Genomic DNA, 14,243 nt, shown 5'->3' on the forward strand with positions numbered 1-14,243 from the left:
TACTAATATGTACAATTTAGGGGTAATAAGGTACAAAGGTGTGCCTTTTAGCTTTTCTACCTTTAGGCATTGCCCCCAGCTTTGTACCTTTTTTTCTGAGAAGAGACGTTTGCATATCTCTGTGCATTTATTTGGTGTGTGTTTGAAATAGCCTGCAGGCAGAGAATCACTTTGCATACCCAGATCATATCGGGCTTTTTTTATTATTATTTATTTAACTAATTTAATTGTTTCATTTTTGTATTAATTACATCAACTTGTGTTTATATATATCATGATTTACATTTATTATATACATTTATGTCAGGCTAGAAGGAAGGATGCCTTTTAGCTTCTGTACCTTAGGGTTCCGCCCCAGTGACAGCTTTGTACCTTTTTTTTTTCCTGAGAGAGAACAGATGTTTGCATATTTCTGTGCATTTATTGGTGTGCATTTCAATTTAATCATGAATTTAATGCATTTACATTTCTGAATGTATTGCTGAGGCATATGGGTTATGAGTCTTTTTTTTCCCGAGTCCTTTTTTGAGTGAACTGAGTGAACATGCCGATTACAATATTTAGTAGACAAATAAGCTATGATAAATTATAGCAATATATTACAAAATTGATAATACTAAATGTATACATTACAGTGTTATATTTATATATATTACAGTACAGACATTAAAAGTAGATGTACAAAATAAAACTTTACTAATACAAATCATATAACATTTTGTTGTATAATTTTTAACTATACACCATGGAAAAACTGTATTAAACTGTATCGAGATCAGTACCATTACACAAACAACTTTAGAATAACTTATATTCACTTAAAGATCATTAAAAATCCTAAAGATGCCTGTCAAGAAAGCTAATGTCTTCATAGTATGATGTACTGATAGTTTGCTACACTGATGTAATCATTCTACATCAATCTGCATGCTGAACTAATCCACAGGTTTAGTGTAATGACTACTAAACTCTATTTGATGGGATTATGATCAGGATGAGCAGCAGCAAGACTTGTACTGTGACTCTGCGCTGAGATTTTGGTCAGGTACGTTCCAGGGACTAGCCCGGATATTCCATCCCTCCACGCTCTCCACCACCCATCCTCGCCTTTCTCAGTGATTGTGACAACTTGTCCTTTACTGATAGACAGCTCATCATCTTCCTAGAAATGAGGGAGACGGGGAGTTGAGTACACAAATCGTACAATCAGTCTCTAAAGACTATAAGGTTTTTTTTTTATTTAAATAAACATATATAGACATTTTAAACTTTTTAACAAGGCTGTCAGGCAAACATTTTTATGATAAAAATTACACTTATGAGGTTTATATGTCAACTTTTAATTCTTTGAATTACTTTCGATTCTAGTTCCCGATTGCTACCTCAATTCAATTTCTGAAACTAAACAGAAGCTTTAAAAAGCATGCTAAACTCAACTCTGAATTGAGCTTAACCACAGCGTCTACTAACCCCTGGGATAAAAACTAAGTATAAAAGTTACTGTATTTACTTGCCTGAGCTTTAAAATCATATAACACCATGTACTTCTCAGGTCCTCCTCCTGTTTGTTGAGCAGATGTGTATGATCCAGCTGAATTACTGCCTGCTTCAGGATACCCTGTGATGTACAGTAAGGGCAGCAATGTTCAGTGTAGATAATTCCTAATACTGCTTATTGTTAGGGTTAATGTATTATGAGTATATTAGTTTAATGCTCTTTGCATACAGACTATAAGTTTAAAGGGACAGTTCACCCAAAAATGAAAATTCTGTCATTAATTACTCACCCTCATGTCGTTTCAAACCCATAAGACCTTCGTTCATCTTCGGAACACGAATTAAGATATTTTAAATGAAATGAAATCCCAGAGCTTTCTGAACCTCCATAGACAGCGGTGCAACTGACACGTTCAAGGCCCAGAAAGGTAGTAAGGACATCATTAAAATAGTCCATGTGACATCAGTTGTTCAACCATAATTTTATGAAGTTACTTTCTGTGTGTGAAGAAAACAAAAATAACTTTATTCAACAATTTCTTCTCTTCCGTGTCAGTCTGTGTCAGAGTACCATGACGCATGCGTGTGTTGCTGCAGACGCAGGAGCCGGCGTTCAGACACAGAACCTGGATGTGCTGCGCCTTGTTTACAAGCAGAAGACGACGCACGCTGTACATAAAACAGTCTTCATAAACATGTCTGAAGATTTCAAAAGAGAGAGCATTTTTTTGCCAAGCCTTACTTATTTGAACCAGCATATACAGACGATGAACTAAGAGAGATGGACGTTCTATGTCAGCACGCCCACTCGTGTCCTTACTACCTTTCTGGGCATTGAATGTGTCAGCTATGTTGCTGTCTATGCAGGGTCAGAAAGCTCTCAGATTTCACCAAAAATATCTTCATTTGTGTTTCGAAGATGAACAGAGGTCTTACAGGTTTGGAACAATATGAGGGTGAGTAATTAATGACAGAATTTTCATTTTTGGGTGAAATATCTCTTTAAGATTTCACAGAAGTAATACTGACCACTGAAAGACATCCCTGGAAGCATGACAGATAATCTGCAGATACAAAAGTTAGAGTTTCACAATCAAGTTACAAAAACCATAAAATCACAGTCATTCTTAATTAAGTTTATGTAGTTCAGACATTCACCTCTTCGGTTCAACCCTCCTGACTCCTCCATTAGCGTCCAAGTCAGAGTAACTCTGAAACTCAATGGGAGCTGAGGAGACATGGAGGAGTGACTGTCAATTTATGTAGAATTTCTTAACAGCGTCACATCATCTTATGACAGCTCTTGAACTGTTAGATTTCTGAAGTAAATCATGATGATGGTGAATATACCAGGAGGACGACAGGCCGTCTTTTTCATTTTAATGAAGCAGTTGTTGTCAGAGATGATGTCACACTGCTCTAAAATCTTTCTTACTTCCTCATAGCACTACAAAACAAAGGAAAACAGCTGTTAAAATAACTGTAAATCAGAAACAGCATTTGGCTAGGCTTTGGTATATAAAGATTGAGAAATGTGGACATTTACGTCATCATCCTGGACACACTGCATGGACAGCAGATTGCAATGATCCCATAACACACAGCGTAAGATATTAATGCGCTCAGACTCCTGCTGCTGGAACACCTACAAGGCAACACACAAATACAAAACATTAACTATTTTTAATGTCACTTCCTTTTAAAATGTGGCCAGAATTATTTCCCTTTTTACTATTTTTGGTAATGGCATTTTCTCAACCTGTATACCACATCAATAAATATTCTCCAGCTGTATGACAGAATGCTATGACTGTTTATCACATGCCTGTGAGATTGTGTCTTCTCTCATTTAGTCATCATCACCCAAAAGAAAACATGAAGCTCTGCTTATTTCTGTAGACACTCCTTCCTCTGTTAACACTACTTTTTAGTGGTCTATGTATGTTTTTGTACACATTCTTTACCTCACATGCACTCCTGTATGTGCTCTCCCAGTCCTGGCACATTTCTTTTAGTTGATCAACATTCCATTTGTATTGCTTTTCTGAACCAGCAAGAAAATAAAACGGAAAGTCAACGCTCAATTAATGTTAACATGTAAGACAATAGCTTGGTAAAAAAAAAAAAAACTTGGAAATTTTTAGACATATTTCAAGCTCTCATATCTACACCACCATTCAAAAGTTTGGAGTTAGTAAGATTAATACAATGACACATTAAAATGTAATATACCCTGTTTTTAAGCTTTATGTTTATCAAAAAATTCTGAAAGATGTATCATGTTTTCCACAAATATATTAATCAGCCCAATGGATTTAACTGATAATAATAAGAAATGTTTCTTGAGCAGCAAATCAGCATATTAGAATGATTTCTGAAAGATCATGTGACACTGAAGAATAGAATAGCTTCTGAAACGTCAGTTTCGTAATCACAAAAATAAATTACATTTTGAAATATTTTAGAATAGAAAATAGATATTTAATGTGTAATAATATTTCACAATATTTTAGTTATTCACAATAGATTTTTTACTTTTTGATTAAATAAATGTAGCCTTGTCGAGCATAAGCAAAAACATTTCATCTTACTGACTCCTGCATACATACATACATACACACACTCATATATACATACATACATACATACATACATACATACACATATATATATATATATATAGTATACACAATGCATGCACAATGCTTGATTGAATGTTTGATTATTTTGACTTCATCCAAGAGACATTACATTGCATCTATCCTCTTACTGCCAACCAGGGTCCTAACAACAGGTAAGTCTTTTAGCACAAACCTGCCAGGTTGGCTGCCTGCCTGCATAACCGCGCCCTGTTCATCACCTACAACACAATACAACATAGACTGATAAATAGCCATACTCAGTGTTTGAACCTGACTTCTTTGAAGAGCAGTGTAACATATATTGTACAAATAATCTTGATTGTAACATACATGACAAAATTGTCACAAAGTCTCTATTCTAAAGACATGAAAGTTACACTGACTGATGGTAGTACAGTTTCCTATAACACTGGGGTGGAATGATGCCCATTCAGACTGAAACAAGTTTGCATTGCTTTAATCCTCATTTTGGCCGTACTGTGACCACAAACCTGCCATAGGTAATTTTCACAACTGTCTAAAACTCCAGAATTAAAATGAACACTTCTCTTTAGGAAAATATAGAAACATTTATCTTACTAAGGTATTTAGTGTATAAAACGTTATAGTACATATTAAATATTTTTTTCAATTCAGGCCCTCACACCTTTTCTGATTGCCGGTGGGTGGAGGTGGCCACATTTGTCTTCTTCCCCACTGCTTGCTCAGCCTCTTCTGCCTCTTTACACCTCTGCTCATATAACCTTTTAGACTGTAGGACATACAGAAAAATAAAATAGTTTCAAAGTGAGTAAAAGTGCAAGATAAAAATGAAGAGCTTGTTATACAAATGTGTCTAAAAACATATTGCACGATCTGTGGTGTTTCTGTGGTTGTACAACACAGGAAGTTAAAGTCTTATTATATCCAGAGACAACATGCATACAAACCAACCAACCAACCAGCCTAATCGTATTTTCTCTCATTCACTGTCACCATCTGTTTCTATTCCTTTTTACTTTCCTATCTCTCTCTACACATTTCTTGGTGGTAAAAATAAATGTTTGAGTCTTCAAACCCAAAGCTAATGAACAAAAGTCTGCATTTATCTTATGTGTGCTGTCTAATCATGCCCTAACTCATTCTACAAATACAATCACTACAAGCCTAGTGGCTTCTATAACTTCTTTCAGTTTCTACTTCTCTCTTCCTCATTTGGCTGATACCGAATTTGGGTGGACCCTGAGAATGATGTGTCATTTACACCATGAACAACTAATGAAAGGGGAAACATGAGGACTTAGCACTGGTAAATAGATACTTGTTTTAATCCGATTTACTCTACTTACCTCCATGGTCTTCTTGTGCAACAGCATTTTAGGCTTCTGAAGTTTTTCAATAATCTCTTCAAGCTAATTAGGAAAATAGATATTAGCTTCCATCTTTTAACACTTGCATTAATAAATTAATTAATGATTATTCACTGGCATTCAGTCTTTACAAAATACAACAAATGATGTCTGTATTAATGCTTGTGTGCTTGCAAACCAAAATGCCAGGTTTCTTCCTCTTGCACACTGACCATATGAATAACCACAACTGTGACCATGGAAACATTACCAAAGTGCTGGGCTGTGTGCATAATGGATCATTCGATTTATTTTCTACCTTTTTCCTCTGTTCCCTCTGGTGCTCTCGAAATGCCTGTATTTTCTGAACTCCCTCCTTTATCCTTTCAGATAGTTGGATGTGCAGGTTTCCTGTGTTCTCAATTTCTAGAAAACAATGCAAATCAAGTTGAGAACATAGCATTCAAAGCCTTTTTCTAGGAAGGAGGCAAAAGGGAATTGCATCACCTCACATACCTGCTTTGAATTTGTCAAACGATGCCTTTAATGTTCTGAGTATGGAAAACAAATGATGTAATGAATACATAAACACTTATTTTACACACACTTTTGGACACATTTACTGTATATTGTAGCTAAGAAGGTTTTACATAAACATGAGGCATTTACTTAGGAGTTGTTGTGTGGGATTTGAGTTATTAAGTAGCAAAAGTGTGTGTGTTTCAAATGGAATTTGTTTGCAACTTACCCAATCTCGGTTTGACCTTCTGCCTTCCGGGCAATTGCCACCAGATCTCGGCCGTACTTCTCCTCCGCTAGTGCTCTGTGAAGGAGAGCAGAAGTCACACACTGACATTCACAGAGATACACCGCTATAAATAACTACTCCATACCTCATTTTCAACAGTTCTTCTACATCTTTGCACACGTGTCTGCCATCCTGTAACCTCTGCAATATCGCTTCATAACCCGACTGGTCAGAAAAGTCAGTACCCTGAAAAGATAACAAACACGCAACACACATGACATACATGAAACACACATAGTAGTCATTCCGATATGTAGTCTATATTTTATGAGCACTAAGGACACTGTTCTTTGGGGAACCATTAAAAATGTGTAATTAAATATGAAAATAAGATTTTGAAGATTGTAGTTTTAAATTGAACTGAAATGTAATATTATTAAAAGGAAACCCACCCTTTAAAAACAAGCTACACTTAGACATTCCACTAACTATATGCAACTTTGCAACTGCATGTCTACTAACTAAATCTCATTAGACTACTAGTAGACAGTTATGTTAGAGTTAGGGGTAGTAGATAAGTAGAAGTTGACATGTACTTGCAAAATTAGTCAGAAGAATGTGTTGGGGGACCATCAAAATAAAGTGGCATGACAGTTCAAGTTTTATTATAGAGCAGAGACTTAAGTTTTCCTAATTAACTTAAAGGGGTACTATTATGCTCTTTTACAAAGTATTGATTATGTTTTGGGGGTGTACTAGAACATGCTCTCATGCTTGGTGGTTCGAAAAACGCATTATTTTTCACATAATTTACATTATTAAAATACCTTTCTCCCCAGCCTGGCACAAACGGCTCGATTAGTTCCGGTTATGATGAAGGTCCGCCTTCCGAAAAACAAAATGTGATGTGATTGGTTAGTTGTCCCAGCTGTGATTGGCGAACCTCTGATGCACTCACTCAACCAAGCCTTCTAACCACAACCTCTCCCCACCCATTCGAATTTCTGTAGGTGGGAATTATTTTTAATGATATTCTAATGGGACGCTTTGTGATATCACAAAGCCCGGAAAACAAACGCTGTAGTCCAAACGAGCCGTTCGAAATTGCAACCACTGTTTCCTGACATCATCCGCTTTCGGAAGCCCAAACAAAGACGTTTGGGCACGGAGGTGAAAAAAACAGCGTTTCAGTCAGTCGCGTACGGGACGAGAAGCGCAGCTTCGCATCGCGCCACGTCTTTAAAATTCAAATACTTTATTTTCTATGAGTGTAGGCACACCGGCGGCGCCGTTCGGCGTCTGTCCGCGGCGCCCAGCTACGTCGTGTTATACTTGTAAGAATTGTTCTAGACATGCCGAAAATGTTATGCTACAGCACAGCAGCTCTTCTTCTTCGTTTTCTCTGATGCACTAACTCTGCAGCAGCACTTCTTCTTCGTCAAATGAGCCGCTTTGTGATATCACAAAGCCCGGAAAACAAACGCTGTAGTCCAAACGAGCCGTTCGTTGTAGTTCTTGAAAAGGGATTTTTAAAAAAGGAAATATCTCCCTTTGGAGTGGACATTGAGCTTTGCAACTTTCTAGATCTTTTTTATGCCCAAACATACACACAACACACTGACTAAAATTTAAAAAGTGAAAAAGCATAATAGGACCCCTTTAAGAAAACACAAAATACAACCCATCATTCTAAAAATAGAAGTAAAGGAAATTGCATTTCCCGAAGCCTTTTACTTAAGAGAGGCTTACAAACAAGAACTTACCCAAAAGGCATCGCAGAACAGTAAAGCCATCTTCTTTACTACGTAAAGTTATTGTTCAGAAGTGTCTCTTTAAAACCCACAACCACAGCTAAGACAGACTACATTAAAGTTGCCGTCACGGTTAAAGAAAGACAAGCTACACGGAGAGGCAACAGTCAAATGAAGAGTTTGAAATAAGGAAGAAACTGCGTGGTGGTCAACTTTGATCTCTTGACGTCTTCATTTGCTCTTTGAAAGAGGAAGAATAATGTTGATGTCATTTTCTACAGACACGACATGGAAATTTGCCAGACAAGCGCCAAACGAACTGATAAGATTAAGTTAGGCCAAATAATAGATGTTTAGAATTTTATTTGAACACTGCACCATTATGGAAAAGGGATTTCTGTGGATATTTCACTTATATTTTAGGGTGACATGGAACAAAATTATAAACAATTGGCTTAATATTGTGTGTGAAGTGTGAAGCGGCACCTAAACGATTCACCGCTGTATGACAATGTAAACAAAAACTCTATTTTCCGTTATCACTGTTCTTCTTTTCTGGCTAATGATTGCTTTAACACACTTCAGCCAAAAGAGGGAGACATAACCCTCCTAATCTAAAAGAGTGTATTAGTGTGGAATATGTATTTCAGGTTTCCGCTGCCTCAGATAGAGCGGGTTTATCACACTTGACCTGGCTCAACAAAGAGAAACCAATCAAGTGTCTGCTTGAGCAAGTATCTCACTTTGGGATCAATATACCGTGTGAAAAACAGCCTCTTTGCAAAGAGGAGGTCCTAAAAGCATGTTTGCGTGCAGGTGCAACAGGATGCAGGGCCGTTTCTAGGCATAGGCGAGCTAGGCGGTCGCCTAGGGCGCCACCAGCTGAAGGGGCGCCAATGAGCGCACGTACTGGCACTTTTAGCAGGGTTGTGATAAAGAGTGGCACGGTCACCCTGAAATATGACTGCCGCCCCCACTGGATCCCCCAACATTATTGGGCTAGAGTACTGTCAATCTGACGATGCCTGTATGCCACTAGATCAGAGTGCTGTCAATTGCTGCCTGATTGTTGCATGCAAAGTTTGCATTTGGAGCGCTCAACAACGCCATCAGATCAGTGGGCTCTGTCAGTGCTTTGGCAAGGTAACACTTTTTTTTTGCCATGCAATAAAGCTAAGTTCAAAGGCCAATTTAAAATATTGGTACAGTAAATAAAGTGCACAAAATCAGTATTTTGTTTAGGCAGTATTTGTGGCACTTTTGTGGCACATTTGTCCAAATATTTGTGGCAGATTTGTCCAAAAGGTGTGCGTTTTTTGCGCCAATGCATTGTTAAAGGATCAGCGTGTCATGTAATATTCCCATATAAACTTTAACATCCAATTAAAAAATAAATTCGCTAATTCACGAGATCAATACACCCTTTATTAGACCGCTTTGTCGAGTTAAATGCATCCTTACGGTGGTGTCGAAATGCTGAATCAATTCATTCACTTCCAACAGCACTTAATGGGAGCAGCGTCATAGAGGGCAGAGCGTCACGTTATTTAAAGGGGACGTTAACGAGTAGCAAATGATTAAGTAGCTGCATTGGTTACTTTTATGCCACTGATAAAGCTTTTATATGTAGTTTGGGGTAACAAAGGGGTTTTATAGGTTTGACTGAAATAATAATGCAATAACTGACACTTTAAATCAATGTTTCAAGAAACAACAACAAAAAAATTGAACAAAAAACAGATAAAGACAAAAAAGTAGCCATTGATAATATCTAAACAATATGTAGTAGTATAAGTAGTATAGTCCAAATCAAAATGTAATAAAATTAATTTATGTGTGATTTATGTGTAAATTATGTGCAATGTGTGCAATGCTAGGGATTGTTACATAGGGCTATACAGGCATCTAGTGGCAACACAATGATATTACAGATACTAAATTGTGCAAAATGTTTATCTTAACAGTCAATTTACAAATAATGCATTCAGATTTGTGGAACTCAATGCACTGAATCTCCACAAATTAGTGTCGTTACTATGACAACCAATTTGAATGTGACAAGCAAAAGGGGGCAATAGGGATTTCGCCTAGGGCGTCAAATTGGCTAGAAACAGCCCTGCCTGTTTTCCACTACTCTATACACAGGACAAAGGAAGGAATATTAAAAAACACTTTTTTGATATCCCAAAATCAAATTGTTTTCAAAAACACTATTTCAGTCTATTTCATAGAGAATTTCAGTCTCTCTTCATAGTGAGATATGGGTGAAAACATGAAAACATTTCAGTCTTTATCTCTCTTCATATGAAAACATGTATGGAAATGAACAAGGATTTCCAAGTGGTTCTCAAAACAGTGTTATGTGTTATTTATGTTTACTTTAGATATGAGTAATTAATTTAGATTAATGTTTTTAATAGACACATTTATAGCAGAACCTCAAGTAAACCACATGTTATTTTGTTTAGTCATATACAGGTGGGAGCTTTTTCAATTTATTACTCAGAACGACTTATTAGCCTACAACACCTTTAAATACTTATTCAGGGAAGTACAGAAGGATGCAGGAAATGGTTGAGTATTATTTTAGGTATAAAATATCATTATTGTAATGCTTGTAATCAGGGCCGTTTCTAGGCATAGGCGAGCTAGGCGGTCGCCTAGGGCGCCACCAGCTGAAGGGGCGCCAATGAGCGCACGTACTGGCATTTTTAGCAGGGTTGTGATAAAGAGTGGCACGGTCACCCTGAAATATGACTGCCGCCCCCACTGGATCCCCCAACATTATTGGGCTAGAGTACTGTCAATCTGACGATGCCTGTATGCCACTAGATCAGAGTGCTGTCAATTGCTGCCTGATTGTTGCATGCAAAGTTTGCATTTGGAGCGCTCAACAACGCCATTAGATCAGTGGGCTCTGTCAGTGCTTTGGCAAGGTAACACTTTTTTTTTGCCATGCAATAAAGCTAAGTTCAAAGGCCAATTTAAAATATTGGTACAGTAAATAAAGTGCACAAAATCAGTATTTTGTTTAGGCAGTATTTGTGGCACTTTTGTGGCACATTTGTCCAAATATTTGTGGCAGATTTGTCCAAAAGGTGTGCGTTTTTTTGCGCCAATGCATTGTTAAAGGATCAGCGTGTCATGTAATATTCTCATATATACTTTAACATCCAATTAAAAAATATTTGTATAGTAAAATTCGCTAAGTCACGAGATCAATACGTCCTTTATTAGACCGCTTTGTCGAGTTAAATGCATTCTTACGGAGGTGTCGAAATGCTGAATCAATTCATTCACTTCCAACAGCGCTTAATGGGAGCAGCGTCATAGAGGGCAGAGCGTCACGTTATTTAAAGGGGACGTTAATGCGTTAACGAGTAGCAAATGATTAAGTAGCTGCATTGGTTACTTTTATGCCACTTATAAAGCTTTTATATGTAGTTTGGGGTAACAAAGGGGTTTTATAGGTTTGACTGAAATAATAATGCAATAACTGACACTTTAAATCAATGTTTCAAAAACTCAACAACAAAAAATTGAACAAAAAACAGATAAAGACAAAAAAGTAGCCCTTGATAATATCTAAACAATATGTAGTAGTATAGTATATAGTATACAAATCAACATGTAATAAAATTAATTTATGTGTAAATTATGTGCAATGTCTTAGCCACTAGGGATTGTTACATAGGGCTATACAGGCATCTAGTGGCAACACAATGATATTACAGATACTAAATTGTGCAAAATGTTTATCTTAACAGTCAATTTACAAATAATGCATTCAGATTTGTGGAACATTATATATATATGGGGGGGGGAGGGGGGGGGGAGGGCAATAGGGATTTCGCCTAGGGCGTCAAATCGGCTAGAAACGGCCCTGACAGGATGGGTGTGAAATGTAATGATGCTAATAATGCAGGTTATGCTTACAGGTTTATTCAAATATATTCTGTGAATAAATCAACAAATCTAATAACAGAGATTTAATAGTAAACAAATACTTTTTAAATATACTAAAGAAAATCTTAAAGAAAATTCTAAAATGTAAAAAGTGTTTAGGCCCATGTGGTTGTCAGGTTTAGGGGACGGAAAATATCATTACCTTAGCATTGTGAATCTGTGAATAATACATGAACAAATCTATAATAGAGATGCAATAATATAGTAAGCAACTAAATAATGTCTTAAAGAAAATTCTAAAGTGCTAAAATGTTGATGTGATGGAAAATTAGGAAATAGAAAATATCATTAAAAAATTAGAAGTCCATGGAAAGTCCCCACCATGACAGAAAAACAAACAGCTTGGTTGGAGTGTGGACCAGTTTTTGGTAGATACATTAATCCAACCTGTTCACTGGCTGACAGATTTGTAGTTTTATTCTCTGCAGCACTTCTAATGAGTTACACCAGCTGGATGATTTTAGATTTTGGGATGGGGGGAGGGTGGACTTTAGTACAAAGATTCATTTAAAAAAAAGGTTTTGTCAGTTTACCAAGTATAAGTTCTTCATGTGATAACATAGAAATTCATTTTTATTATTCATTTTATTATTCATTATTATTATTTTTTATTACAAAATACTTTTAAAAATATTTTTTAGAGTTAGATCAGTTAAAATATATATATGTAAGACATGTAAGACTCTCAGCCAGCTTACTGGTAGCTTGTTATGGGCATGCGCTTGGCAATATCCTTTGTGTTTGTCCTTGTGTGTCGAAGAGATTGTGTGTGCAGGCAGTATGCACTTGTGAATATTTATATAGATATGTATTTATGTATTTATAGACATTTAAGAAGTATGCATAACTGCTGTTGAGCTATGTGGTGGTGTACATAATTATTGATTGATGTGATGAACAGTGTGGTGGTGGTTTGTGTGTGCGTGTATTGATTGTTCTGTTATGCAGTATGATGCTGAGTGTGGCATTGTTGACTGCTTGCGGTCGCCACAGCAGGCAAGAGGATTGTGGTTAGGCTGCAGACAGACTGACGTAGTGTGTGTGTGTGTGTGTTGAATGTCCCCTCTCTAGGTATGTGCTCCTTGGATGAGGCGAAGACTAAAAGTACTTTTTTTGTTACCATGGATTGTGTCTAGTTTCACATGCATGCATTTATGTTGAAAAGGTGAGAATGTGATAAAAAAAAAATTAAATTATGTAAATTATGTATGTCTCTAAAACTTTTTTATCCTTTTATGTTGGTGTAACCTAATATAGTCAGGTTGATTTGTTTATATTTATTAGAATGAATACGTTATTTACATAAAAAAAACAAGTTAGTTTAGGAGTTATGTATGACATGCATTAGTGCTGGGCAATATACCGATTCAAATGGTAAACCGATTTGAATCACGCAAACGGTATGAATTTTTTAAAAACCGGCATATCAGTACAAGTTGCTAAGCATGCAGACAGTGTCGTGAATTTTCCAAGTATTAATACAACTAATTTAACCGGGCAAGTAAACCAACTGTAAATGGCCATTAATAGAAGCCAGAGACGCAGTCAAACGCAAAGAGGAGAAAATACTGTAGCAACAAGATCACTCTTCACAATGTGCGAAATACTGGGGGAAAGAAATCCTAAATAGGGCTACTAAATTGGGGATGGTTTTTTTATATGAATCTCTGAGGGGAACTGACTGTCTTCAGAAAAATTTAGATGCTATTTTCTTTTAATCTTACCTCCATATAGATGCTTATTAATGTAGTATTTAGAAGCGCAGGCCTACTGTTCCATAAGCGCCACCTGCTGTCAGAGAGTGAATTTGGGTTCTCATGCAGCCTGTCTGCTGCTTTTACTTCATGCAGATATGTTTTATGTGGCATAATAATAGGAAAGCTAAGGTCAGAGTCAGACCATTCTGTTTTGCTTTAAAATTATACAATCTAATTTACATCAACATTTATTTGGATAAAATGTGGTTCTGCAGCTGTTTCATGCATTCCGATTAATTTAAAGGCACAGTCAGGGAAAAAATGTGATAAACTGTGAAACTGTCACAATTCGCAAGGAAACGAGGAGATTTCACAGAACGAGAGTCTTTTAATGATCCAAATGGGAGACACAGAGCACATGCTAACATGTTAACTAAACGAGGACAGGAACATGACCAAATAAGGGAACACAGGAACAGAAACAGGGGCAAAACATAACAAAACAGGTCCATGATCCTGACATTTCGCCCCCCTCCCGGAAGGCGCGTCCTCGCGCCGTAGAACAACAGAGGGGGGGCATGGGTGGGAACTTGGGAGGCGGCTCAGGAGGAGGA

The 14,243-nt window shown here is 36.9% G+C and overlaps 1 protein-coding gene across 1 annotated transcript; it reads right to left on the bottom strand.

The window, feature by feature from the left end:
* Positions 1-749: 749 nt before the first annotated feature.
* LOC107750641 (proline-serine-threonine phosphatase-interacting protein 1-like) lies at positions 750-8,103 on the bottom strand. The gene is made up of 15 exons (XM_016566130.1): positions 7,979-8,103; positions 6,361-6,461; positions 6,216-6,290; positions 5,984-6,018; positions 5,787-5,893; positions 5,468-5,530; positions 4,786-4,890; positions 4,312-4,357; positions 3,462-3,541; positions 3,044-3,142; positions 2,848-2,944; positions 2,656-2,725; positions 2,527-2,561; positions 1,515-1,618; positions 750-1,162 (listed from the first exon to the last, which is right to left on the bottom strand). Exons 1-15 carry the CDS (start codon positions 8,006-8,008, stop codon positions 971-973), a joined length of 1,239 nt encoding a protein of 412 aa, XP_016421616.1. The 5' UTR covers positions 8,009-8,103; the 3' UTR covers positions 750-970.
* Positions 8,104-14,243: the final 6,140 nt, after the last annotated feature.

This window comes from Sinocyclocheilus rhinocerous, unplaced genomic scaffold (genome assembly GCF_001515625.1).
Source record: "Sinocyclocheilus rhinocerous isolate Xijiao unplaced genomic scaffold, SAMN03320098_v1.1 scaffold19, whole genome shotgun sequence".
Classification (NCBI taxonomy): domain Eukaryota; kingdom Metazoa; phylum Chordata; class Actinopteri; order Cypriniformes; family Cyprinidae; genus Sinocyclocheilus; species Sinocyclocheilus rhinocerous.